The sequence below is a fragment of the Embiotoca jacksoni genome, unplaced genomic scaffold (assembly GCF_022577435.1).
Source record: "Embiotoca jacksoni isolate LCO1_2020_lvr unplaced genomic scaffold, fEmbJac1.0.p SCAF_12, whole genome shotgun sequence".
Taxonomy (NCBI): domain Eukaryota; kingdom Metazoa; phylum Chordata; class Actinopteri; family Embiotocidae; genus Embiotoca; species Embiotoca jacksoni.
This window is the reverse complement of record NW_027185252.1, coordinates 9,675,201-9,701,345: the sequence shown is the minus strand read 5'-3', so window position 1 is coordinate 9,701,345 and position 26,145 is coordinate 9,675,201. Positions and strand designations below refer to the sequence as shown.

Sequence of the window (26,145 nt, the reverse complement as noted above, 5' to 3'; positions counted from 1 at the left end):
GATCTGGATCAGGATCAGGTTTTCCGTTCCGCGCATGCGCATTGTTTGTCCACTTCGGCCGGTGCGAGGGACAGCGGTAAAGCAGCGTTAACAATTTTAATCCAAACCTTACTACGTTAGTCAGGGTGAGTATTCGTAGTGTAAATATTAAATGCGTGTAAAAGAGATGCTGCAATGAGTGAATGTGTATTTTTGTTGTTGTTGTGTCGTTTAAACATTGTATAAACATATACTGCTTCCAGCCTGCAAACGTTTTACTGAGGCCTCGCTCTCGATAACAAATCTAGCACGAGGCTAATCTGGCAACAAAGCTAACGTCGTAAAAAAAAAAAAAAAAAATAAAAAAATAAAACGCTAAATTAACCACCCTGTATATAACTGCTGTATTTCACAGTAGCCAATATAACAAAGCGGCGCGGAGAGCTTTTGTTTTAGTTCCCGTTCACGACACCGATAACAGCCTCAGCGTGCTGGATAGTTTAGCTGCGTGCTGTCAGTTAGTGGCTAACGTTAGCCAGGCAGCCCGTCGAGGTTGCTGTGTCAGCAGCTGCTGCTCGACGGAAGATCTGCAGACGTCGACGAGGGGGGGATTTAGTCCGTGCATACGGATTAATACTTGTTTTGCCCCTCGAAAGTACTTGTTCCGGTGATTTATATTATTTCATAATGTTGGGGCTTAACGGCGTTAGGTTATTGTGCGATAACGGTATGACGTAAAGCTGATTGTGGTTTGTGCAAGCGGTGTAAACAACATCAAAACTGGGATATATCTTCACGGTTTGTTTGATTAGATTTGATATTTTGAGGGTATAAAGTTATCACACTTCGCACCGTAACGTTATGTTCTGGTCTCACTCAGTTTTAATGTTACACTGAACCTTGATTTTGTTCCTATTGTTTCTGTGGTGGTTGAGTTGCTTTTTATTTATTTTTTTTAATCCACTTTACTGCCTTAAAAGTGTTTCTGTTTTTTTTTTTTTTTGGTGACATATTTATTTTCATATAATGTGTCAGCATGTGTAATGATGTCTGATTACTGTCAGCTAATGCTTGCGAGCTGATTTGGCCCTTGTGGATAATAAAAGCAAACGCAGGACTGAGCAATATATGAATATTTTATTATATTGTGATATGAGACGAGAAAATGGTCTTAGTTTTTCAATACCATAATATTAATATTGTGTTGTAAGTTTAGTCTTTTCCTAGTTTTAAAGGCTGCATTACAGTAAAGAGATGTCATTTTCTGAACTTCCCAGGCTCTTCTAGTTGTTATTTGCCTTTACCCACTTAGTCATTTTATCCACATTACTGATAATTATATCTCCAAAGTCTCATCGTGTAAATATTTTTGTGAAAGCGACATTAGTTATCCCTACAATATCGTTGCAATATCGATATTGAAGTATTTGGTAAACAATATCTTTATATTTGCTTCATTTGTTCATATTGCTCAGTCCTTGATTTACTCGACTCGACTCTTATTGTGTACTATGGGAGAGGTACAAACTTGAAGTTTGTCAGTTAAAGATCAACAAATCTTTGATACCCTTCGCATGTTTTATTGTTTAACAGATTGTTTGTGCTTACAGTCATTTGGGTACACAAATTCTAATTTTTTTTTTTGTTTTGTTTTTTTTGTTTTTTTTGTTGCTCATTCATGTGTTTAGTGACAGCATTAGCCTGGTGAGCAGAGACTGCCCTTATTCTGAATGAGTCATGGCCCAATTCGGGGGACAAAAGAATCCACCGTGGGCGACTCAGTTTGCTGCCACAGCGGTGTCCCAACCGGGCCACTCAGGACAGTCCCTTGACCTCAATAGTCTGCACTGTGAGTATACTCATGAAAAAACATTTCACGTTGTTCTGACTCTTAACACTTACCATCATGTAATCTATCCTATTTTACACCAACATTCCCCATTCATTAAATATTTCCATATTTTTTTAAAATGTGTGTTTTCTCTCTGCAGCTCTGGGAGTACAGCAGCCGTCTCTTCTGGGAGCATCTCCCTCTGTTTACTCTCAGCAGTCAGCCTTGGCTGCAGCTTCTCTCAGCAACCAATCTGCTGCAAACTATCAGCTGTCTCAGCAAAATGCTGCTTTGCAGCAGCAGGCTGCAGCGGCTGCTGCAGCAGCACTACAGCAGGTCAGCCATAAGTGATGTTGTCCTCGGCACAGTCAGCAATCTGTATCTTTCCCTGGTCCCATGTACACTCTTTTGATCAGCTACTATCTCTGTCATGTTCTCTTTAATGTCTATAGTCTCAGATCAATACAGCGCTCCAGCAGTATCAGCAGCAACAGCAACAGCAGCAGCAGCAACAACAACAACAACAGCAACAACAGCAACAGCAGCAGCAGCCACCCCAGCAACCGCCTCAACAACAGTTGTACAATGTTCCTCATCAGGTGAAGCAAAGGCTTTTTTTCCTTTGTTATACTTTATTTTTGATAAGCCTCTGCCCCTACTAACCTTGGAAAATATATATTTGGTTAAGACTCTCATTGACATTATGCGTCATATTTAGATATCTTTCATGGTCTCATCTATTATGTGTCAGCAAAATAGTAGACATAAATGTTATTTGGAAAATGAGCATTGGTCAGCTCAGACAGCCCTAAGCTTTAATTTGTCTGAGTGACACTACTTTGCACTCTTTTAAATCAAGATTAAATTTACCCTTTGAATTCTGATCTATTTGTCTATCATGCTTTTATTCCTCCGTATTCTTTAACAACTTGGCAATTCTCTCCTAAGATGGATCATGCGATTAGGCTGTAAGGGTAATTTGATACAACTACTCAAATGACAGCATGTAAAATGCTCTTGTTTCCACTAGCAGAATCCATTAATGAACACCGACTCATTGGAAAGGAAGTTGTTGTGAAGGCACAGGGTGTGGCATTACATTGTGGTTAAATATACTGTGAATATACCACATGTTCACTTTTGGCATTTTCTGTTTTTCTTCTTTCTTCCCAGCTTCCACAGCCTCAACAAGCTCTGCTTTCTCAGGTAGTGCACAAAAAAACACACTCCCACAAACTCAAGACAAGACATACACGCAGAGATCAGTCCTCTCTCTTTCCATGTTAGAAACTGAAATGCAAGCCAGATGTTTCCATAGCTGACCAGATCAAGGCTTTTTTGTCTTTATTTTTTCCAGTTTTCTTTGTGGCTTTGTTCTAAGTTTATTTGTAGGAGAAAAGGCTAAGTTTGCCATTTAAATGTCTCCCGTGTTTGAATGAATATGTTATTGACTTATTGAGTTCTGACATGCAAATCAAAGTGTGATCACAGTTCTTTTTTTGATCCCTCTTTCTTTTCCCGACCCTCAGCCCCCCGTCGCCTTGCCTACCAGCCTGAGCCTGTCCAACCCCCAGCAGACAGCCCAGATTACTGTGTCGTACCCAACACCACGTTCGAGCCACCAACAGCAGACGCAGCCACAGAAGCAGCGGGTCTTCACTGGTGTCGTCAACAAGCTACATGACACATTTGGCTTTGTGGATGAGGATGTCTTCTTTCAGTTAAGGTGAAAGAGCATGGTCCCCAACATCTCTCAAACTGTATTACTTGGTAGAATGATAAGTTAAATGCTCTCACTGTCTCTAGATGTTTTTTTGGGGTTTTTTTTACACCCGTGTTAACCTGCCCTTGTCATTTCCCAGGCTCTTTTGTGGCACCCGTAGTAGAGAGTTCCTAAGGATACTTGCATGCTTTTATAAATTTTAAACCGATGTGACTTTACATATAAAGATTTTTGGACATGCCTGAATGCTTTTTTTTTTTTTTAACAATTTTATAGTGCTGTAAAGGGGAAGACTCCCCAGGTGGGGGACAGGGTCCTAGTGGAAGCTGTGTACAACCCAAATATGCCCTTCAAGTGGAACGCACAGCGCATCCAGACGTTACCTCAGCTAACAAATCAGTCGGTGAGAACATTGAGACCATTGCACTCCGTTGCTCAAGAATACTATTTTTGAGCACAGTGATACAGTCTGGGGATTTTCTGCTTGAATTATTATTGACCTTTTAGTGTTTTTTAATATTGCTCATAGTACTCAGAATCAGTGTTTTCGCTGCATTCATCCATGGTGTTAAATTGCCTTATCTGTTCCAAAAAGTTAATGACAAACTTTGTATCAGTGTTTACAAAGGATTTAATTCAACCATAATTACTATACAATAGTATCCACTTTGTAGCTTCATGTTTGAATAAAAGTCCACTGATACTGGAAGTTGCACAAAATGTGACCTCAGGTTACAAATGACCCCGATCAAGTACTCAAAAGACTCCTCGTTATGTGAAACAGGTCTGAATACTTTGTATTTTATGCATGTCTGTTTGTTTCAGTTCATTTGGCTTTATTGACCTGAGCAAACATGGGGAAGTGACAGAAGCTATGTGCTGAAAATGAGAACATATTCTTAGAATTTTTAATATCCAAAAGTAGCAACCATAGGTTCATTTTAATCCCTGGATTGTTTTAGGAGAGTCCGAATATATTAAGTGTTTATTTCTTCTCTTTTTCCAATTTGATCTTATCCTTGTACCTCTCTGTCTTTTATTTACTGTTGTGTTTTCAATCCCTCCTAGCATCAGCAGCAGCAGCCTTTACCTCAAGCTTCCCCACAGCTCGGCAGCCTTTACAATGAGCCAGGGATGCAGCTGCGCTACTCAGACATGCACTCCGCGGTGGACAACAGACAAAATGTAACCCCCCCAGCCCTGAATCACACATTTTATTTTTTGGTTCTTTTCCCTGCTCATTTTCTCTTTTAAAATATTTTCTCTTTTAAAATTTTGTTTCCAGACTGTCTTTGGTTAATCTCTTCATGGTGAACTACAACCACGGTTCCATCTTTTCTTAACTGTGGCTTTTTGCTTGTTCTTTTAGTTTGCTGCTGTTGCCAAATGAATAGAACCATATTCAGACTTCATTATACATTCAGAACATGATTTATGTGGTAGATGTTTTTTTGTTTTGTTGAAAAAAAAAGACTAATGTTTCTTCAGTGTTTTTACACTGAGATGATTTATTTTTTAAATCAGTAAATCTCTACAGGAGACAATGCAGATGACAGTGACTTCAAGAGAATCTGCTATAAATAAGAATACTTTGAACACATTTTAAGTGATGCCAAGAATAGTGTGGCGTCTGAAACGAGTTCATGAAAGTACACTGAAGAAGCTGTAACAGTAGTTTTTTGTTATAAAAGTTTGGTTTGAAACGCCAATCAGTGCCTTACCAAGCAGTGAGGCATGCACAGTTTTCATAATGCTAGTTATACTTTAGAGAATATTTCTGAAAGCGGGGCTTTCTTGTATAAGTTTACTTTACTTGAGCCAGAGGGACATATTTAATTTCAGCATAATTTTTTTCCTTTCAAAAGGCCAAGCCTGTCTGCTCACTAAATATATGAAATATCCTGAGAAAAATGCCATTCGGTTATAAATGTTATTACATTAAGCATTTGACTATAACTGCAGAACTGGTAATGCTTTGTTATAGTATTGACCACAAACTGTGCACAAAATAGCAATTTTTACTTTGATGTAAATTCAGTCTATTGTAGTCTGGTATTCCTCCCAAAAAGACATTCTTAAGAACAAATAACGTGGGGTAGAAACAGAAAAACTATTGTTGTGACCCAATATTGAAGCCCTAATTTTAAGCAGATTTATTGGGTTTTTTCAGGCATTGTTCACATCTTAAATGTTAGCCTGGCAACATTAGTATGTCCTCTGCTTATAAATAAGAGCTTACCGAATTTTACAGATATGTTAAGACTTGTAGTTTGTAAGAAAGATGGTATTTATATATCAAAATCCAGAAGCTCGTATCTGGCTTTAGTTAAAATAATCTCATATACAGCAAAGTGTGAAGTGTAGAAACTTCTTCAACAATATTCAGACCAAATCCCAGAAATGTCTTTGATAATGTATCTTTAACCATCATTGTTTGTCAGTAAATTTGGTCTTTTTTTCCACCCAAATAAGTTTTAAGAACTTTTAAATGCCAAAAGCAAAATTATTTCATTTGGCAGATTCGACTGAAATTACTTCAGATTAGGCCTGCACATCCATTTTTCTTTGATTAGGTCAACCGGTCAGGGCACTTCTGAGGACATTTCTACCATTCTTTCATTCAAACACATTCAGACCGCCGAAAAGCTTTTTTTCTTTCAAGCAGCCGCTGTCTAAAATTTTGTCCATTTTATCTTCTTATTTGTTATTGTTTAAGGTTTGCCTTTGAACATTTACTCGCCTCTCATTTTTGTTTTGTTTCGCCTCTTACCTCTTTTGTCTAGAACCAGCCTCAACCTCCTAACATGATGAAGGCAGCCCCCAACATGCTGCAGTCGCTACCTCCCCCAACCACTTTCAGTGTTCCGACGCAGCCCCCCCCTCCTTCCCTTCTCCAGGCCCAGCTGTCCGCTGCATCTCTGGCCCCCCTTCTCCAAAACCCTCCTCAGCCTCTGCTGCCGCAGCCTCCACCCAAAGGTAAAACACTTGTCATTTGTGATTGCACTTACCTCGTATATCTGGATATAAAGAGGTTAGACAAGTGGTGATGATCACAGCTGTTTTGGCCCAACATTGAGCACAAAATAGAGGCTGTTTGCGTGGTATGTTCGGTGGTTAAACAAGCCGGGGCTTTGCATTATTTCCGTTGTCTCCAGATGTGTTTCCCGGGGGTTTGCTTCAGCCCCCGGTGAGAATGATGCCACAACCGCAGCCTGTCCGACGAATTGAGCCTCCACCCCGTTTCCCCACTCGTAATGACCGTGGTCCTGAGCTCATCCTCAGGACTAAAGAAGAACGCAGGTGAGATGGCAACCATCCAAGATGACCTAACGTACTGCTGGCCGTATCCCTTTCCCGTGAATTTGATCCTCTTTTTTTTTTTTTTTTAGTTAGAAATCATTTTAAATTTTTTGGGAATTCTTCAGCAGAGACAGAGACCGAGATCGTAGACGATCGAGAGAACGCTCACCCGCACGCAAGCGCTCCAGAGACCGATCACCGAGACGTGATCGCTCCCCGAGACGGCCTCGCAGAGTGGTTCCTCGCTACACTGTCCAGTTTTCAAAGTTCAGCTTAGATGGGTGAATATAATCATCTCATTGTTTCTTGTTTTAAGTTGGAAATACATCATTGTAGAGTGATAAGTCTGAAACTTGAGTGTAATGCTCAACAGCATGTCAGGAATGTGTTGCTGAGGTAATAACCGTCCTCTTTGTGCTCTCCAGTTCCTGCTGTGACATGATGGAGCTGAGAAGGCGCTATCAGAGCCTCTACATTCCCAGCGACTTCTTTGATGCCGTCTTCACATGGGTGGATGCCTTTCCTCTCACACGACCCTTCCAGTTTAGTAACGCCTGTAACTTCCACATCTTGCACAAAGAGGTGGATCCTTTAGCTAAGAACACAGCAGTGCTGGACCCTCCTGATGCTAACCACACCTACAGTGCTAAGGTATGACTGTCAATAGTGGATACGATTCACCATTTTCTATTTAGTTCGATGCTGGGCACAGTTTTTATTTCTCACAGTTAAAGTTGTAAAAATGTAAGAACCTTTCAAACTAAGACTACTGGGAGCAAAACCAAGAAGTGGTGACGACCACATGTAAGAAATATGTTCCACACTAGCTTAAGATGGGGTTTAAAAGTGGTGGATGCAGCACTGGTAGCACACAAAGTGAGGATCTACAGTCAGGAAATCCCTGAAGAAACTCAACAACTGTAATCTGTTTTCACTCTAGATTAAACATCATAGACAAAGCAAAATTAAACCCGAACATAATGCGGAGGAGTGCAGGTGAGCACAACAAAAAGCTGAGATTTTTTTAGTTGTTTGCTTTACTGCACAGAAATGCAAATAGCAGAAGGATATTAACAGCTTAAAATTTGTTATCCTTATGATGTTAGTCCTGGTTGATTTAGAGACATGTTTAGTTACCGTAATAACAGCAGCGTGCTTTAGTACTACAGTAGGTACTTGTTCAACAGCTCATTCGGCAGAAATACAACAGAGGAGCAACTGGCAGATCTGTTTGCAGCCGAACTCCACATGAGTTTTCATTAAGAAGTCCTTCAAAAAATAATGACAATCTGATTACGGGCTGCACATGTTGTGAATACAAAATGAACGAGTGCAGTTTATGGCCCCTGGTCTTGGAATGACCTGCAGGCTTGGCTCTCTAAACTCACTAAACAAACCCTGTTGAGATAGGAAGAGAATTTTTTTAACCTTGTCAAATAAACCACATTTGCTGTAAATGTTCAGCAGGTGGAGTTGGAAATGTGCTGGTTGAATTCGCAATGACTTTGATTCGGTGAATAGTGAGGCCGTCATCAATGAGATTAAATTACACTACAATACATGCATGTATAGTGTTTTCCCCGTGAGTTTCTTGTGGTTAGGTCGGCAGTCTGTATCCACAGCAATAAATAGGATGGCAGGAGACCATGAACGGTATCAAAAATGGTGTTTGATTTCATGAATATTTGAAGGATTATAAACTTTTAATGTGTTGTGTTTTTGTCTCAGGTGATGCTGCTGGCTAACCCCAGTATAGAGGAGCTCTATCACAAGTCCTGTGCACTGGCAGAGGACACGCAGGAACTCAGAGACTCCTTCCAACATCCTGCCAGACTCATTAAGGTACGTCAAACCCTCTCCACGCTTGCACGATGCACGTGAGCTGACAGTGATGCAATGATCCTATTCCATTTCTGAGTACTCGCAGTGTGGAGAAGTCCTAACTGACGTTGGCTCCCTTGTGTAAATACCTCTGGTATTTACTTTTGACTTGGTTATGGATCCTTTGCTGACATTTTTCTGTCTTTCCTTGTCTCTATTCTCTTTTTTGCTCCTCATATCCTCCGCACCCCTTCATCCATATTGTCATTCCCCACTTCCATCTAACCTACTGTCCGTGGCTCCCCTTTGTCTTTCTCCCTTAGTTTTTGGTGGGCATGAGAGGTAAAGATGAGGCCATGGCCATCGGTGGTCACTGGTCTCCCTCTCTGGATGGAGCTGACCCAGAGAAGGATCCTGCAGTCCTTATTAAGACAGCCACGCGCTGTTGCAAGGCACTCACAGGCATAGACCTGAGTCTGTGCACTCAGTGGTAAGTGCTGCTCCTCTCGTCAATATTGATTTTTCTCAGTGATTGTGTTTCTGTTTGAACCCTTTTAACTCTGTTACTAAAATCTGAATTTGAGTACATTTGCATTTGTGTACTACCTCGTTACTAAATCCCTGCTGGACATGTTGGGTGATATTTTTTTGTTTCTCTATTTATATTAATGATTATTGTGCTGTTAATTTGCAGTCTATTATTTACTATTATTATTTGTTGTGTTGTGCAATGTTCTTTTTGGCCTTTTGTGTGTTGTAGTCTTGGCGCTCTCTTTCTGTCACACTCTCTATTCATATACACAACTTTCATTGTGATGAAAAAGCAAACGCATGGACTTGGTGGCAGGAAGCAGTAGCCTGGACCAGAGGACACTGCCATTACGTTGTTTTTGTTCTTTTATTTTTCAATTCTCTCTGTTAAATATCTTACATATTTAACTGGCTTTCACTGTCCTGTTGATTCTGTCTCTCTTCGCACAACCCTAATGTAGTGCGTTAAGTGTATCCGAGGTTAAATGCAGACCACTCATCCATAATTGGCTGAAGCTATAATGGGGAAGAATTTTGGGGGTGTGATTTATTTTTTGTGATTGTCTGTCAACTTTCTCAAAATGGCTGCCGAAACCTGTGACAACAGTTGGAGAGCTGCAGACTGGGTCCATTTGTCTTTGTCTATGCTGCGTGTTGTGTGGGAGACGGGTCACTGTAATGATGTGTACGATCATTCAGTGACCTCATGGGAGGGAGTAACTGTAGAAGGCTCGCCTTAGCAAGGCTTGCCTTTTATACTGTGTCCTGACCAGAATGTTTCTTTCCAATGCACCTTCTTCCTTTGCGACAGGTATCGTTTTGCAGAGATTCGCTATCATCGGCCGGAGGAGACACACAAGGGACGGACAGTCCCTGCTCATGTGGAGACAGTGGTTTTGTTTCTTCCGGATGTTTGGCATTGTCTTCCTACCCGCTCAGAGTGGGAGGTGCTGTCACGGCGACTCCGGGAGCAGCTGGCTGAGAAGCTGTCGGCCGAGCGAAAGGAGGCGGATGGAGAACAGGCACTGAACCGCTAATCCCTCTCTTCTCATTTCCGCTTCTCACAGGAAGGCACAGGAATTACAAAAACAAACCCCAGATACACATCAGACACAAAGCACACGTCACCTTTCACGCACACAGATACGAACACAGGCTTATTACTGGTCCACCAAACCCCACCTAGGCTTCTTCTGTTTACTCCTCCACCTGCCCCCTTCTCCTCTGCTCCAACTCCTCCATTCCTCCATCAGCACTCCCACCTTCCCTCACATCCAGCAGACACATACAGTGGAAGCAGTGAGACTAGGTTGTGTTGTGTAGGCCCCAGTTGCAACTGGTAAAACAGCTTCCAGTTCCTCAAACTCCTCACAATCGGGTGCTGATCTGGTATAATTATTCATGTTAATCTTTGCATGTTTGTTGTGCATTATTTTAAAACAGCTGCTTAACCTGCTTTTAATTTGGGTGCTTTCAAACTGGTTCAGCATTAATCTCAAATTTGAACCAGTGGTCCATTTTTAACACTGGTAACCAGAATTTTGAAACACACTGGAATCTGTGGAGTCAGTTGCGTGTAAATAATGTGTGTTGTAGAAATGTGTATTTTTTTTTATATGATTTTTCGCATCAATTTGATATCGTCTGACTTCGAAAAGAGAACCTCCCCAAGTCCTGCTTCTTGTCTGTTCTTGTTGTTGGATTCTACACTTTCATTTGGACTATATGTAGAATTTGGTTTTTCCAGGGCAGTTGGTTGGACAGATGGCTCCTATCTGACGTAGGTGTATAAAACCCATAAATGGCAATACCCCAGTCATAGAGCATGGTAGGGCCACCCTATCCTCACTCCGATTGGAGGCCAGCTTCAGTTCACCTGATGTACCTACACACCTTTTGGACACGCCTCTCATTGATTTTGACCTTTTTTGTGTTCCACAGATTGATTGATTGGCAGCTGGGTGGCATTTCTGTTGGTTTTTATAAGAGCTAGAGAGCTTCCCTGTGTACGCTTCAGTAGCAGTGGACTTAAACACAGTCGAGAGCTCACTAGGACAAGACAATGAAAGACAGATGAGACCTTGCTTCTTGCACGGATCAACTTTAAAGCTCACTAAGGCCCCGAGTGGTGTGCTGACTGTTTGCTCTCCCACCTTTCTCTCTCCCTCTGCCTGTCTCTGTCTTAACGATTTCCTGTCAAGGAGGAAGAGGAGAAGGATGACGATGAATCGAAGGACGTTAGTACTCCCACTCACTGGGCTAAACTTGACCCGAAATCAATGAAGGTAAAGTTCAAGAAAGAAAGGCTCCGCATTGGTACGTGTAGGAAAAGCAGCAAACTCGCAGCAACTGGAGATTGAATGCGTGCTTTCCATGTCCATGTTTTCTCCACTTGTAGGTAAACGACCTGCGCAAGGAACTCGATTGTCGCTCTCTAAGCTCCAAGGGGTTGAAATCGCAGCTGATCGCTCGCCTCACCAAGCAACTGAAGGTGGAGGAGCAGGTGGAGGAGTCCAAGGAGCCCGAGAAACCAGAAAGCAAAGTTGCGGAAGAAGAGGAGCCGACTCGTCCTGAGGATGACAGAGAGGTACTGAGAAATGCTATTTATTAAATAACTGTGAATAATAACAGGAGAGCGCTTTAGTACAAGTAATGACATTTTTGTTATCATAACACAAATGTGGATGTCTCTCATATTGTATGAAATAGAAGTTGTTATTGAAAGTGACGAATTAAGTCATAGTTTTAGTGGCCTTTTCAATATTGAAAAAAAAAAAAAGAATAATAATAATTCTGAACTGAGGTTTATCTTACATTTCCTCTGATGTGTTCTTCTCTGTTAGGAGGAGGAACGGAAGAGGCAGGAGGAGGTTGAACGCCAGCGGAGAGAAAGGCGCTACATCCTCCCCGATGAGCCCACCATCATCGTACACCCCAACTGGGCAGCCAAGAACGGCAAGTTTGACTGCAGCGTCATGTCCCTGAGTGTGCTGCTAGACTACAGACTGGAAGACAACAAAGAGCACTCTTTTGAGGTGAGAATTACTGGCTTTTGTTTCACACCGTGTTTCAGAGAAGGTCTGCAGTGCACACGCGTCCTAATGGAGTATGACTGTTTTCTGCTGCCGCAGGTTGACAATATGCCGTCTCCTCTCTGTATAGGTTTCCCTGTTTGCTGAGCTGTTTAACGAGATGCTCCAGAGAGATTTTGGCTACCGCATATATAAAACCCTCGCCGCTCTTCCTACCAAGGATGAGAAGAAGGAGAAGAAGGCCAAAAAGGAGGCAGAGAAAAAAGAGGTTGAAAAGCGAGAAGTAAAGAAAGAAAAAGAAGAAGAGAGCGAAGAACCAGCGGTGAAGAAGACCAAAGAAGACGAAGAGGAGAAGAGGAAGGCAAGCCTCTCGAGCCTTTCTGGTTTCTCTGTTCATCATTTGTTCAACGAATTCCGCGTGTTGTCATGTAACTGTGTTACTCGTGTTTTTACACCAGCACGAAGAAAAGGCCGTGAAAAAGGAGGAGTCTCGAGATGAGGAGGAGAATGAAGACGACGGCAGTACGGCCAACGCCGAAGAATATGACCCAATGGAAGCTGAAGATGCAGAAGATGACGAGGATGATGGTACTGCACACTCACCTTTTTGTTTTAATGCCGTCCAGTTGATCCATTTTGAATTTCCTTGAGTGTAATTTGGTCGATGACGAGAAACCATGCACCACGCTGAACATATGACGGATAACATTTCCACAGTTTCTGAGACCCGAAGTAGAGAAAAACACAGGTTTTATTTTAGATATATCGATTTTCTTTTTTTTCTTTTCTTTTTTTTCTTTACTCACAAAGATTTAAGAGACACGGTCGTCATCCAACGTGATGTTTCTGTTGCTATTCCTCAGACAAAGACGACGACGACTCCAACGACAGAGACCGGAAAGATCGCAAGGACGACCGCAAGTCGTCGAAAGAGCGATCCTCGAAAGACAAGGTCGGTTGCTTATTGTTGTTGTTGGCATGTTATCATCGAGGCATCGATGTCGCGCAAACCTGGCTGTCGGTATAAAAGTGATCGTTGTCGTCGCACCAGGAGAAGAAGCAGATGGTCACGCACAACAAGGAGCTGCTGATGGCGTTCGTCTACTTTGACCAGAGCCACTGTGGCTATTTGCTGGAGAGAGACCTGGAGGAGATCTTGTACACACTGGGGCTGCATCTTTCTCGTGCTCAGGTGAACACACGCGCACACACACACACACACACACACACACACACGCCGTAAAACTTGCGTTGATTTTTTTTTGTTTTTTTTGTCTCTTTTCAGATAAAGAAGCTTCTGAATAAACCGGTCGTCAGAGAGTCTTGTTACTACAGAAAACTGACAGACAGGGGAAAGGACGAACCCATTCCTTCCTTTAATGAAGCCCAGATAGAAAACCTCATAGGTGAGCTGCTAACACGGAAGTCGATGGTCTTCTCATATCTGTCTTTGTTGTTTTAAATAGTTGTTGTTGTTGTTGTTTTTTTAAGCAGAGTGTTTATGATGACAGTAGCAGTATCATTTAAATAAACTACCCTGCTCCTCTGCTGTAGTAAAAACCTTCTCTTTTTCTGTCAGGTAACCGAGGACTGCTTCCTCCTTCGAAGGTTCGAGCTCAGCTCGAGTCCAGTGAGTCTGGTAACCTGATCGTGTATAACGGAGCCATGGTCGACATCGGCAGCATGATGCAGAAACTGGAGAAGAGCGAGAAGGCGAGGGAGGAGATCGAACAGAAGCTCATGGTGCAGGATGCCAAAATGGGTATGGATTCCGTCGTCTCGTAAATGTCGTCCCCTGAAAGGATTTGAATAAGATCAGACGCAAGCTACACTCTGTGTCAGTAGTCCTGCAGGACAATGATCTGGCTCAATTTGAGCTTTGCTACAGAGAGGTTCGGTCTCACTGCATTCAGCTGTCTTCCTGCTGTGATTTCTGCTGAAACGTGAACCGGCACATGAAGTACAAAACAAAATTCGTCAAAATTATTTATACATTTGATGTAAGATGTTGTAAGCTTTGATCAAAACAACGTCACTTTCGGTTGATAAACTGAGAATTCCCAGTACGATGCAGCCGTTGTATATTTTTCTGATTTCAACGAATATTTTCCGGATCTGAACGAATCCAAGCTGCGTTTCCTCGGTTGCTGTTGCTCGGTCAGTTGCAGGTCAAATGACATTTTCCTGCAACTCAATCTCCCTGTGCTTAAATCCCCGACCTGCCTTCCTTCTGACTTGAAGTTGTATCTCATTCCAGACGAAGACGCAAAGGTGAAACTTCAGTTGGAGCAGGCCAACAAAGCCTTATCCAGAGAGCTGGACGAGGTGAAAAGCTCTCTCGGGCAAACGGAGCAGACTCTGAAGGGCGTGGAGGAGCAGAAGACGACCTATCACCAGCTGCTGAGCAAGTCGGCCACGTCCTTGATGTCCACGGTCAAAGGGCTGATGGCGGTGCTGAAGAAGGTGCGCCATGTTTAAAGACGGCAAATTTCGGCGCAATTTGGTCGATGACGAGAAACCATGCACCACGCTGAACACGTGATGGATAACATTTCCACAGTTTCTGAGACCTGAAGTAGAGAAAAAAATGCAGGCTGATGTGTTTGAGCTTCAACTGAAACGAGCTCATGTTCACCGACTGTTTTTTCCTTCCTCAGGATGAAGCGGTAGACGAGTCTGGCGACGAAGCCACCGGCGATCACATCGGAACATCTCAGACGAACGGCGCTGATGAATAAACTCACCTTTCAAATAACAAAGCTGATCTGTAACACTGATGATCTTGAATTGTAAATATTCCCGAAACAAGTATAATTGGATTGTTTTATTTGAACCTGTTGTCTTCAAGTATTTGTATAATTTAGTTCACGAATTAGTTCCCTCTTTTAATTTGACCTCTTTTTTCCGAGTTACTTTTCTTACCTAGAGTAATTTTATCTACGGCAAAGCTTTGAAGCGCTTTATTTTCGAAGGAAGTGAAGTTCAGTTGCTAACATTTCGTTTTTTCCAATCGCTTTAGCTCCGTTATGGCCAACAAAGTGCCACAATGTAGATTTAATCGCCAGTATGTGTGAGTTGGACTAGAGTTGATTTTGTTTTTCTAATGAGCAATAATGATGCTATTTATGTGCGAGAGAATTAATGACAAAAATATATTTAAAAGAAACACATTTTGGATGGAAAAGAGTGGGAGGGTTTCCACGTGGTTGAGACAGATTTCCCAGGTAAATTTACCCCAACTCCATTCAATAAACGTTCATTTTGTAGTTCTTCTATTTGCCTGATTTAACTGGTTCCCGTAGTTCTTTTCTCCAACACGTGGCTATGCATGGTTCCCACCTCTCGGACCTTTTCCCAGTCTGCTGCGCTGCCTGTTTCGGTGTTTCATGTCTTAACCGCGATGAGCGTTTGTCCTGTTTTCTGACAAAGGAAGCTACTCGTGAACCAAAAGCTGAGCTCAATGAATGCTCTGCTGAAGGGATGAACATGAACATTTTGAGATCCACCTCTGAACTGTGTGTGTTTGTTTGGGTTGTTCAGAAAAAGAGGCACAATTAAATTAAATTTAAATGTACTCCAAAAGCAGGCAATTTTATTTTTCTATTGAAAATGTACTCTATGGATGTCTTGTGCAAGAGTAAAGTGGTCCATTTTAACACTACAGCGTGTCCGAGGGGTTTTTCCACCTAGTTTTTCACAGTCGTAATGACAATTATTGTCATTTATAAATATAGGAAAAGTACAAGCGTAGCTGCTGATTTTCATGACGGCGCGTCATGTAGACGTCCCAGTGAATCTGCAGTACTTGCAGGACCCTGAAACTGAAGAAGCTGAGAGGAATGTAGCCATTTTTAATTTTTTTATTTTCACGCATTCTTTTCCTGTTGTGCCACATTTCAATGTCATTAAAGAATAAATAATGTAGCAGTGTTTTCTATCCATCCTGTATTTAGTTATTAACGTCGCACTGGTCACCAGCAGATGGCAGCAGAGTCTACAGCTGCAGGACAGAAATGACCGGCTCGGTATTAGCTTCACTTTTACCCGTTTCTTCTTCCTGAAGCAAACAGTAAACTACACTCGTTAAATATTTTTCTAAAGCAGATATTGTTGACTTGTCAGTAGGAAACACTTTGGAGTTTCTATCATCGATGACGCATCATCTATCAACCATTTTGTCACGTTTTTCCGAGCAAATAGGCCTATTAACTGGTGTTTTTATTTTTTATTTTTATTTTTTTAATCAGCTTCCCTAGATGCCCTTATTGGAGCATTTGTGGTGATCAAACTAATGACACTGCTTTATTACTCCATAGTTGCTCTGTGTGTTTGGTTACCAGATTAACTGCTGCCTTGTACTTCCTATGAGAACTTGAATGTTAATATTTGACAGCCGATGCTTTTCTTTTTTCTGACAGAGGCCTTTCGTTGCTAAGAAGTTACCCTGGTTCCTTTGTGACCTTGCAGACTACTGCATGCCTTGGAGTGATGTTTGTTGGTCGACCCCTCCTGGCAACGGTAGCAGTGGTCTTAAATTTCCCCCATTTTTTTTTACAGATATCTGTTTGACTGTGGATTAATGGAGTCCAAACTCTTTAGAGAGGGTTTTGTGACCTTTTCCAGCCTGAGCAGCATTAAGAACTCTTTTTCCGACCTCCTCAGAAATCTCCTTTTTTTTATACCGTGATACATTTCCACAGTGAAGCTCAGACTTTGATCGGTCCCTGTTCTTTCTTCGCTGCCCACTCAAAGCTGATTATCATCCCACTGACTGAAAACACCTTAAAAGTAACTGCTTATCCTGAACGTTCACGTACTTTTGACACCCACAGATATGCAATATGGGATCATATTCCCTTAGTGAACAAATGACCAAATATCACTTTTTTTTTTGGTCTTATTTAGTAAAAGGGGTTTTCTTCATCATCTGCTTTTAGGACTTGTGTGCAGATTGGATGTTTTAGGTGATATTTATGCAGACATTTAAAAATTCAAACACACCACTGTACCAACAGCTTGTGCTGCTGATAACCTAATAATGTCATTTATAATCATGAATCAGTAAGAGGAACCAAACCTGTACTTTTACTTTAATACTTTTAAGTGCACTTTGCTGCAAATACTTTTACTTAAGTAGGATTGCTCAAGCTGAACTTTTAGATTCAGTGTTTTACTTCATCGTGTCAGGCAGAAGTTCATACGCTGTCAGAGAACATAATGAATCCAAGATAGGAGATGGTCAAAGTTACATCACCATTTGTCAGGAATAGTATCCCTGCAACGCTGCAGGTGTGACCAGATGCAGTCCGGACGAGGATTATTAATTATGTAGCATGTTGTGACCGAGTGTGTCTGAGGAACAGGGCGGGTCCTACCTCTCGGCTTCTTGTAGATCATTTACCTTAGAAGCCTTTGTGTCCTCGGACGTGTCTTTTATGTCTTGGAGCCATTGGGACTTTTCTGCAATCCTGTCAGTGTGACGCTGGGTTAGTTTCCTCTCCCACCACTCCTTCCACAAGCAAACACGCTTTCATTCATACGCTTTTTAATTTTTTTATAGGAGAGGGTTTTTAATTAGCACGTGAGTGATTAATGATTAAATAATCCGTTTTGTCTTTCATAGATTTCTGCTCTGCATCATTGAGGAAAAACAGTCACATACACTGTCCAGATGTGTAGTCTAATCTGGTGTGCATTAGCACACACTATAACATTTCATTTCTGTGCTTTGATTTATTTCATCGAGACAGTTTAAATACTTACTTCAGAGCTTTTGAGTCCCATTAGTTGCAGGTGTGCTTATTTAAACAGAGAAATTTGTTCCCACCAAGAACAAATTCACATAAAAAAAAAAGAAAGAACTTAGCAGGAAACATCTCTGTCTGTTTCCAGCAGCTTGTCTATGTCACTTCCTAGAGAACAATAACTATCCGTCATCCAGTACTCTGGTTATGTGGCTGCTTTTGTCCCGGTGTCTTGCTCTGAATGCTCAGCAAACAAACCTCATTTGTCCCCCGAGGAACCACATGCACACTCCTCAGCCCTCACACTCCTGCACGGTGTGTGGTGTGTGTGTGTGTGTGTGTGTGTGTGTGTGTGTGCGTGTGCGTGTGCGTGCGTGACGGAAAGGTTTTAACTTGGATGTGCATGCTTATGAGTATGCATGCACATGTGATGTGTGAAATTAGACCCCACCGCAGAGCGGAGGGTAGGTAACCCCACTCCAGGGCTGCAACAGAAGGCTTTTGTGGCCACTTCCCCGCCCCTACTCTTTAACCCCCCCCCCCCACTGGTATCAAAGAGCTGCTGAACTCACAGGACGTTCTGCTGACAATCAGGCCGTTTTAATGCGGGGTCGGACTTTCCAGGGGTGGGGGGGCAGACGGGGTCGGTAAAAAGGGAGTTTGGTTTAGTATCTGATCATGTTGCCATTTTCAACCCTCTGCTGATCCAAGCTGTTCATGTAAATCCGACCTCTGAAGACTGTGGGTGCGGCCGTGGAGAATGTGCAGATGTAGTATGACATTACACTGATCTCATTGTGAGGTGAACTCATTCTTATGTGGCCATAGGCTTGCCGATTTATTCAAATTCTCACCTCTTCCTTCTAAGCACTTTGGCAAATCAATCTTTTCCATTAACACCCTCACACTCCCGTGTGCATGTCAAAAGTTCAGAGTCGTAGTTATCATGACAAAAGCAGCCTCCCCTGCCTCATACACAGCTTACAAACTCCCAGTGGGACGACTTTTCAAAACCAGTCTGGAGTCGATGCTTGTTTAGCTCTCTGCATTGTTCCTGGACAATCCCACTTCTGATGGAGACTGATTAGACAAAAAAAAAAATTCAGGTCTCAGCCCAAATGTAGCAAAACAAAATGACGTATTAACGTTTGGCTTTTTGTGCCAAAGATGCTCAGTTGAACCTCTTAATCCAAATGAATTCAAAGTACCTGAACCCAAACTGTTTCGTCTTCGCTGAACTTTCTTTCACCTCAAAAAAAAAAAAAAAAAGTTGTATTCTTTCCTCGTTATTGTCTCACAGCGTTGTGAAACAAAGAATTGAATTTCCTGGGCGATGAATTGTGATAAAGATCCATCATTCACAGGACAAATGACCCAGCTTCCCTCTCACGTCCTCTGGGACGAAGCCACTTTTTCTCACTCTTTTTTTTTTTTTTACATCTCTGAGTTTTGCCAGACATCTCTCTGACCACCAAAGTCAAACAAACAAGTCAACCACCCTCTTAGGTGCTGTTTGATATTTCAGGTAATTGATACATGAGAGGCTCCATTGAGCAGCTCTGCTCGTCTCTCCGGCAGCCTTAACGGGCCCCTGCTGGAGCAGAGGGAGGCAGAGAGAGGGGCCCCTGTTCAGCTGGAGCTGCAGGAACCCGGCTTCGTTGGGAGCGGCACAGCAAAGTGGTGTAGTTGTTGAGGAAACGATCCCCCTCTCAAAGGCCTTTCTCAGGGAATACTGGGTTACAGTGTGAGAAAGTTCCGCAGTTGTTTTTGACAGCGTGTCTCTGGGGCGTCTCCCGGTGGGAACACACAAACGCCTCACGTCTGCGCTGCGTGGACGACCATTGCGACACCACGAGGACCCGCAGAGGGTCTACAGTCCACTGCTACCTCTACCTCCCTCAAGTGCAGAGTGCTGGTACCAGCAACGGGACATGAATGACGAGGCTGCGAAATCAGGTGGCCCTTTAATGCAACTCTACACCGCTTCGCATCAATTTGAAGCAGGTCTCACGTTTCACCGTTTAACAATAGTTACACAAAGCTCAGCATTCATCCGGGCTCAGCATCTACAGTTTGGGGGGGAAAAGCAGATATACTCTAATTGCCACTGCACGCTGCCCTGAAGGGAAGTATGTCACTCAATAAGATAATCACACAGTGGGAACCCAAGATTGCCAGCACCAGCTTGCAATCTGGAAAAACAAACATTTCCATTGTAAAATTGCAGAGTTGGCTTTAACATGGTGCATGCAAACATGGGTTAAAACCTCTGCGGCGCAACGGTGTGTGTGTGTGTGTGTGCGTGTGTGTGTGTGCGTGTGTGCGCGTGTGCGTGTGTGCGCGTGTGTGTGTGCGTGCGTGCGTGTGTGTGTGTGTGTGTGTGTTTGGCAAATACAGGAAACATATCCATTCAGGCCAGCTGCTACAGTAACCACCAGTCAAGCTGCAGGTGTGCAGGCTAAGAACTCAAACCAATTTCAACATGTGAAAGAAATGATTTGGATTTCTTATTTTTCTTCCTGTTTTATGCAAAGCTTTTGCAACTTGGTTCCAACTTTGAAGCAAGGTGACATTGAGTGTTTTTAAAAAAAAAAACTCCTCTTCTCGTCTGGCTCTCCTCTCGGCTCCTCTTCCTGTCTCACAGCTCTAAAACGGGCCAGGAAGTCAGCACGAGGCATTTCCTGCATGTTTTGCATCACCTTGAAGCAGCGGCTGCTGGGAACAGTGGAAGCACGCTCTTCCTAACAACAGTTACCGCTGTGTGCTCTTGTATGTGCTGCGCTACAACAAGCACATGTGTTACTTCATGCATCCTTCTCTGGCTCAGTAACACTCCTCTAATGAAGTTCATGTGCTGTAAATGTCTTTGATGTCACATCAACACAGAGGCTTTCAGTCTCTGCTTCTTTGGTTCAAAGCTTCGGTCAATTAGATCCTGGTTTAATGTCGTTTGTGGAGGCCTGGATGTTGATTTGGTGACCGGTGACACATCACAGACCAGAAGAAGCCTTGATGCTGGTGAAGTCTGCGTCTGCTGGTGTCTGATGTGAGCTGCAGTCAGAGGTCCAAAGCCAAGAGGCTGCTAAAATGAGAGCAAAAACTCTTTGATTAGACAGATATCGTCAAATATCCTCCACTGACAGCAAAGTGATGAGACTGAATGACCACGTTGAAACTCCTTTATGGAGGTTGAACTGTTTGATGAGAGTCTGTTGCACCTGTGAACTCAACGGTGTGGCTGGTGAGGCTTCAGTTCACAAACACTTCACTAACTGCAGAAGAAAGATGAGACCATCCAAGCTACCCTCCTTCACTCTCACACAGCCTCAAAGTGCAGCTGCAGACATCTCTCACATTGCTGTGATCTTCAGCATGTCCACAGGGTCTTTGTGTGGTGTGTGTGTGTGTGTGTGTGTGTGTGTGTGTGTGTGTGTGTGTGTGTGTGTGTGTGTGTGTTGTTCATAAGGATGTGGGTGTAAACCATCACTCACCACCTTCTCACACACTACACAGCGCTCAAAGTGACTTTAAATCTGTCTTTTCTATTTTTTTACCTCAGGTTAAAATATCTTAAAAACAGAGTGTAAAACCGGTATTCCGCTGTAGACTAAGTGCTTTGCTGGATTCCCTCTCTGCCCTGCAGTTATTAAAACAACATGACTCAATTATAGTCCCGACTTAAGTAATCATGTTTTACGACAAAACCACTGTCATTATGTTTGTCTGGCTGCCTACTGCCTCTGTGAAGAGAGTCGGTCCTGCAGGTTTCACTTAAGATGTGCATTGATTTGTATTCTGAAGCACTCAAGCGTGCATGCATTACTGTCTTAAATGTCACTGCCGAGACTGAATGCAAACCAGCCCGGTCTGCCTTTGATCCCTGCTGTGATGGCAGCGTGCTGAAATAATGAAACTGTAATAACAGAGTGCCATGACTGATGCTGGGACAAGTTCACTCAGGCATAAAAATTAAAAGACTATTTTGAAAAAAGATCCTAACAAGCAGAATAGACGAAGGAATTATATTTTTGATCCAAGAATATTCCGAAACTTCCTTGGCTGAGTTTCACCTGAATGTTCTCTTTGATCCACAGTTTGATGTTAGAATATATACTTGTGTACTTTCTTGCAGAGAGTTAGATGATAATATACCACTTTCATGTCTGAACCAGCTGGTTATCTTAGCTTAGCACAAAGACTAGAAGCAGTGGAATAGCAAGTCTGGCTATTTTTTTCCCCCCTAAAGTTCAATAAACCACCTATCAGGACCTTTCAGTTTACTTTTTTTTTTTTTTTTACCTTTTATTTCATTTGGCATAGGAGTAGAGCTTTGAATTACAGAACACCGGCATGCCATCAAAAATCAGAGCCTTCCTCACAACAGTTTTGTGGGATCTCTGTGTAAAACAGCCTCGCACATCTAACGCTAAACAAGTAATCATAAAAGTTGCTTTTTTTGATATCGTATTCCTTTAAAAGGTAGGACTACATGTTTCCAGTAAATATTATGTTACAGAAAGACACCATTTAGCCTAGCTTAGCACAAAGAGGGGTAGGTGGATGTTGTTACAGAGTCGGGCTAGCTGTTTCCCGTTGTTTCCAGTATTTCAGCCAAGCTACGCCAACTGTCTTCTTTTATCAGACATATGAGAGTGGTATCAATCTCCTCATCTACCCCTCAGCAACACAGCACATAGTTGTGTTTTCCACAATTTGAACAAGTTCCTAAATACGCATTCAATAAATCTAGCAATCAATCGTGTCTGTGAAAGCTCCTTTCTCTTAAATGGCTGAATCCTCATATCCTCTCTGGAATACCATTTTGACCCTCACCCTCTAATGACCTTTGACCGTCACCGTGTAACGCAGACATGACCCTTTGTGTTTTCTCTGTTCTGACTAAATGCCTCATTGCCATCCTGACCAGAGAGGCGACACGCCCTCTAAAACACATCGAAGTGAAGGTTTAATAGATGCAGATTTTTTTTTTTTTTTTTACCATACACACACTGGCACATGTGCAGGAGTTATGCTGAGGTTTGAAGATGATTTGGGTCAAATTTATTCTTGGCACGGAGGTTAGGGGGGAAGCCCTCTGGGGTTGTTTTAGTCCCGAGAGCCCAGATCTTTTAGCGGGACCAGATGTTTTATTTTGTATGTACAGACACAAACTTTAGGTTCAGGATTGTGGTTCACTGAAATTATCATATTCAAAATATACACTGCGATCGTGTCAAGGTCGTCAGCCCTCAGAGACACCTGATACTACTTTGAAATTGCTTCAGTGCACAGCAAGAGGGGGACATATGTATGTTCACTGGAAATCAAGGGTCGACGTGCAGAATTTCACGTCATTATGGTAACTCGGTGAACTTTGCTTGATAATCAGTCCCACCAGCAGACTAAACAGTTGGAAGTAAGAGCCCTCAGATTTGAAACGCACATCCGGTCGGCGGGTCAGGTCCCATTGTGCACGTTCAAATTAAACAAAGTGCGTGCCAACATTTTTATCGGGAGGAAGTTCACAGTATCAAACAATGATGGCCCTTCTGCAGACTTCCATGTAATGCAAACTGTTTTTGTATGTTTGTACATGTGTGTACCTCCACACGTGCTGTGCGTTGTGGGAGTAGTGACCACAAGTCGCTGTATTTTTAGTGAAAAGAAAAAAAGTACTAAAATCATTCAAAATAGATAAAGATAGAAAAACAGCCATTATTCAAGGAATTCTTCAGCATTTTCACATGTTAATGCTTATTCACTTCAGACCTTTTAATTTTTAGATGACGAGACTGATATCGAATCTATCCATGAAATATAAGTCGACAGGCAGCAGCTGGTAGCTTAGGACAAAGACTGAAAACAAGGGTGTCTGTCCAAAATTAACAAGATCTACTGCCAAGCTCACTACCTGCCACGCTGTATCCTTTTTGGTTATTCTGCACAAAAAAGTAAAAAATGTCACGCGGTTTTATCTGATTTTTATGTGCAGGACTATTTTTTAGAGTGCTGCCTAAAGTTTCATGTTTACCATACAGACATGTGGTATCATTCGTCTCTCTTCAAGAAAGCAAATAGACATATGTCCTAAAATGTCAAATACCTGCAAAACTCTGAACCTGCATTGTGTGAAATTAACGAAAGCCGAGTAAGAGTCATTGGCCACATGTTCAGTCAGCTGTGTACTGAACATGAACAAGATTATTTGTTTTCCCCCAAATGACAAAGTTTAGTGCAGCTGCTCATTTAATTCAGAGGTGGACTGAGCTAGATTTTGAAGGGAGAAGCACAACATGTGCTCAAAAGTTGGCAGATTGACTAGTGTACTGCGTGGTGCGGGGTGTGTTTGAGTAACTTTAAATGGTCAGTTTGTCGAATTTTAGTGGCTCTATATAGTATTCATTATTTATTATTGTTGTTATAGAAATGCTGCGTTTTTGTTACCTCAGAATTTATAATGAGTCCTTCATGTCTACATAGATATACATAGGGAGCGGGCCCTCTTCCCCGAAGCGCCATGCTGCACAGTCGTGTTTCTGGTTCTACAGCAGCCCACAAGGGACAAACCAAACACGCTCTAGGTCCTCTGCCTTTTTGTTTTATGTGAGTTTCACAACCACCGTAGGTTCTCCTATTTGCTTGAAAGAAGAGGACGAGGCGAGTTGTGTCCAGTTGGTTGAATCTGCAATCCCCACCAGATGCCACTTAATGCTACACGCTGCTCCTTTTAGTTTAAACATTTTGCATAATTTCACGTCAATTTCCCCCAAAAATCAGACTCACACATTTTGGATTTTTGGAAACTTTTGGATTTTCTCTACAATTTAACCAAAGCTCTGTGGATTTGACTGAAAATTGGATGCAGTGCATGTAATAACTTAAAGTCAGTCTAAATTGGTCTCTTCATTTCTTAATAAAAGACTTCAATAATTAATGACACAATCTTTGCAAGTTTTCTCTTCTACCTTCCAGTTTCACCCGACTCTGCTTCCCCAGGGACATAATTCATCCTGTGCAGGCTGAGGTTATGTATTCTTTTCATGTACGGAGGAAGCGTAATATCCTGTTCCTGCATGAGCTCTAGTACCACACTGAGGCAGACTGGCCCCGGGGCCTATCAGGGGCCTGAGTGCACCTGAAACTAAAGCCACAGGCCCTCCGAGACTGTGATATATGAGGTGTCTGTCTGTCTGTGTTTCAGACTCTGCCTGTTACAGCGTTAGTAAAATCTGGGCCTAATGGGGTCCTTCTTCTGAGAGCGCAGGAGGGTATGGTTCTCATTTTAGTGGCCAATGTGTTCACTATGGCCGAGGCTCATGCACTTCTATTGAACCAGCGTTTTCCCGCGCAAAGTCATTGCTGTGAAATGCAGTAAGTCAAGTTTCTGTTATGTTAAAACAATCCGGAGAATTCATTTTGAGATTGCCACACTAACCCGTTGGCTCTGGCATCAGTGTTATATGATTCATGGGTGGTGGTAACTTGCCATGAGGACTGACTTAAAAAAATTGTATATGAATGAATTCTAAATCACTCGACAAAAGCCACTTTGAAGCACTGTTGTTTGTTGACGTCAGTCAAATGTCCATGGATGGGAATTCATGTTGTAACAACGATTGTCTGTGCGGGGAATGTTTTACGAGGCCTCGGTTGTGCATGAATTAGATTCGTGCTTGTGTCGTAACGTGCTTGTTGTTGGACACTTTGCAGTTATTCCAGCATGTCAATTTTACCATTAAATCATTTTATTTTCGAAACCCTCAACTTTTGTTTTATGGATAAAGTTTTTATGGCAAACTAAATCTAATAATGAAGCAGAAAAACAAAATGAGAGAATGTATTTATGCCACAGTTGTATTTGGGGCATTAGTGAAGCCTTAGGATATGAAAATAGTCTGTGTAGGGTATTACTGAAGTGCTCCTGAGCAAAGCAGCATCCTGTTCAGTAGCAGACCCAGAGCTTTGATCATTCTGTAGCATTACAACTAGAGACAATATTTCTTCTTCAGAGCATCCTGAAAAGACACACACACACACACACACACCTGCGAACAATCGGTGGGAGGTCCACCTGTGTGTCCCAGTAGCAGGCTGATGAGCCCTCCTCCTCTCTGCCACCGTCACACGTTTCCCTGGAAGCCGAGAGAAACCAGTCGGACGTCCTCCGGTTCATTCGCTGCAGGA

The 26,145-nt window shown here is 42.4% G+C and overlaps 1 protein-coding gene across 2 annotated transcripts; it reads left to right on the top strand.

Moving 5' to 3' along the window:
* Nucleotides 1-38: 38 nt before the first annotated feature.
* On the top strand, nt 39-16,147 carry ccar1 (cell division cycle and apoptosis regulator 1). 2 transcript variants are annotated; one of them, XM_069144665.1, is made up of 26 exons: nt 39-125; nt 1,668-1,828; nt 1,971-2,146; nt 2,263-2,409; nt 2,984-3,016; nt 3,340-3,536; nt 3,810-3,936; nt 4,602-4,718; nt 6,317-6,509; nt 6,689-6,833; nt 6,962-7,114; nt 7,259-7,484; nt 8,562-8,675; nt 8,978-9,144; nt 9,997-10,207; nt 11,387-11,470; nt 11,584-11,772; nt 12,029-12,220; nt 12,348-12,578; nt 12,676-12,805; nt 13,081-13,169; nt 13,269-13,409; nt 13,503-13,623; nt 13,797-13,979; nt 14,475-14,680; nt 14,875-16,147. In XM_069144665.1, exons 2-26 carry the CDS (start codon nt 1,717-1,719, stop codon nt 14,953-14,955), a joined length of 3,765 nt encoding a protein of 1,254 aa, XP_069000766.1. In that variant the 5' UTR covers nt 39-125; nt 1,668-1,716; the 3' UTR covers nt 14,956-16,147. The 2 variants fall into 2 exon arrangements, with proteins under 2 accessions (XP_069000766.1, XP_069000765.1); XM_069144664.1 differs by having other exon boundaries at nt 6,959-7,114.
* The last annotated feature ends 9,998 nt before the right edge of the window (nt 16,148-26,145 follow it).

Coding starts and splice junctions, on each gene's coding strand:
- ccar1 (XM_069144664.1), top strand. CDS start 1,717: ATGGCCCAATTCGGGGGACAAAAGAATCCACCGTGGGCGACTCAGTTT. Junction 12,579..12,675: donor ACGAAGAGGAGAAGAGGAAG/GCAAGCCTCTCG, acceptor TTTTTACACCAG/CACGAAGAAAAGGCCGTGAA. Junction 13,410..13,502: donor TGCATCTTTCTCGTGCTCAG/GTGAACACACGC, acceptor GTCTCTTTTCAG/ATAAAGAAGCTTCTGAATAA.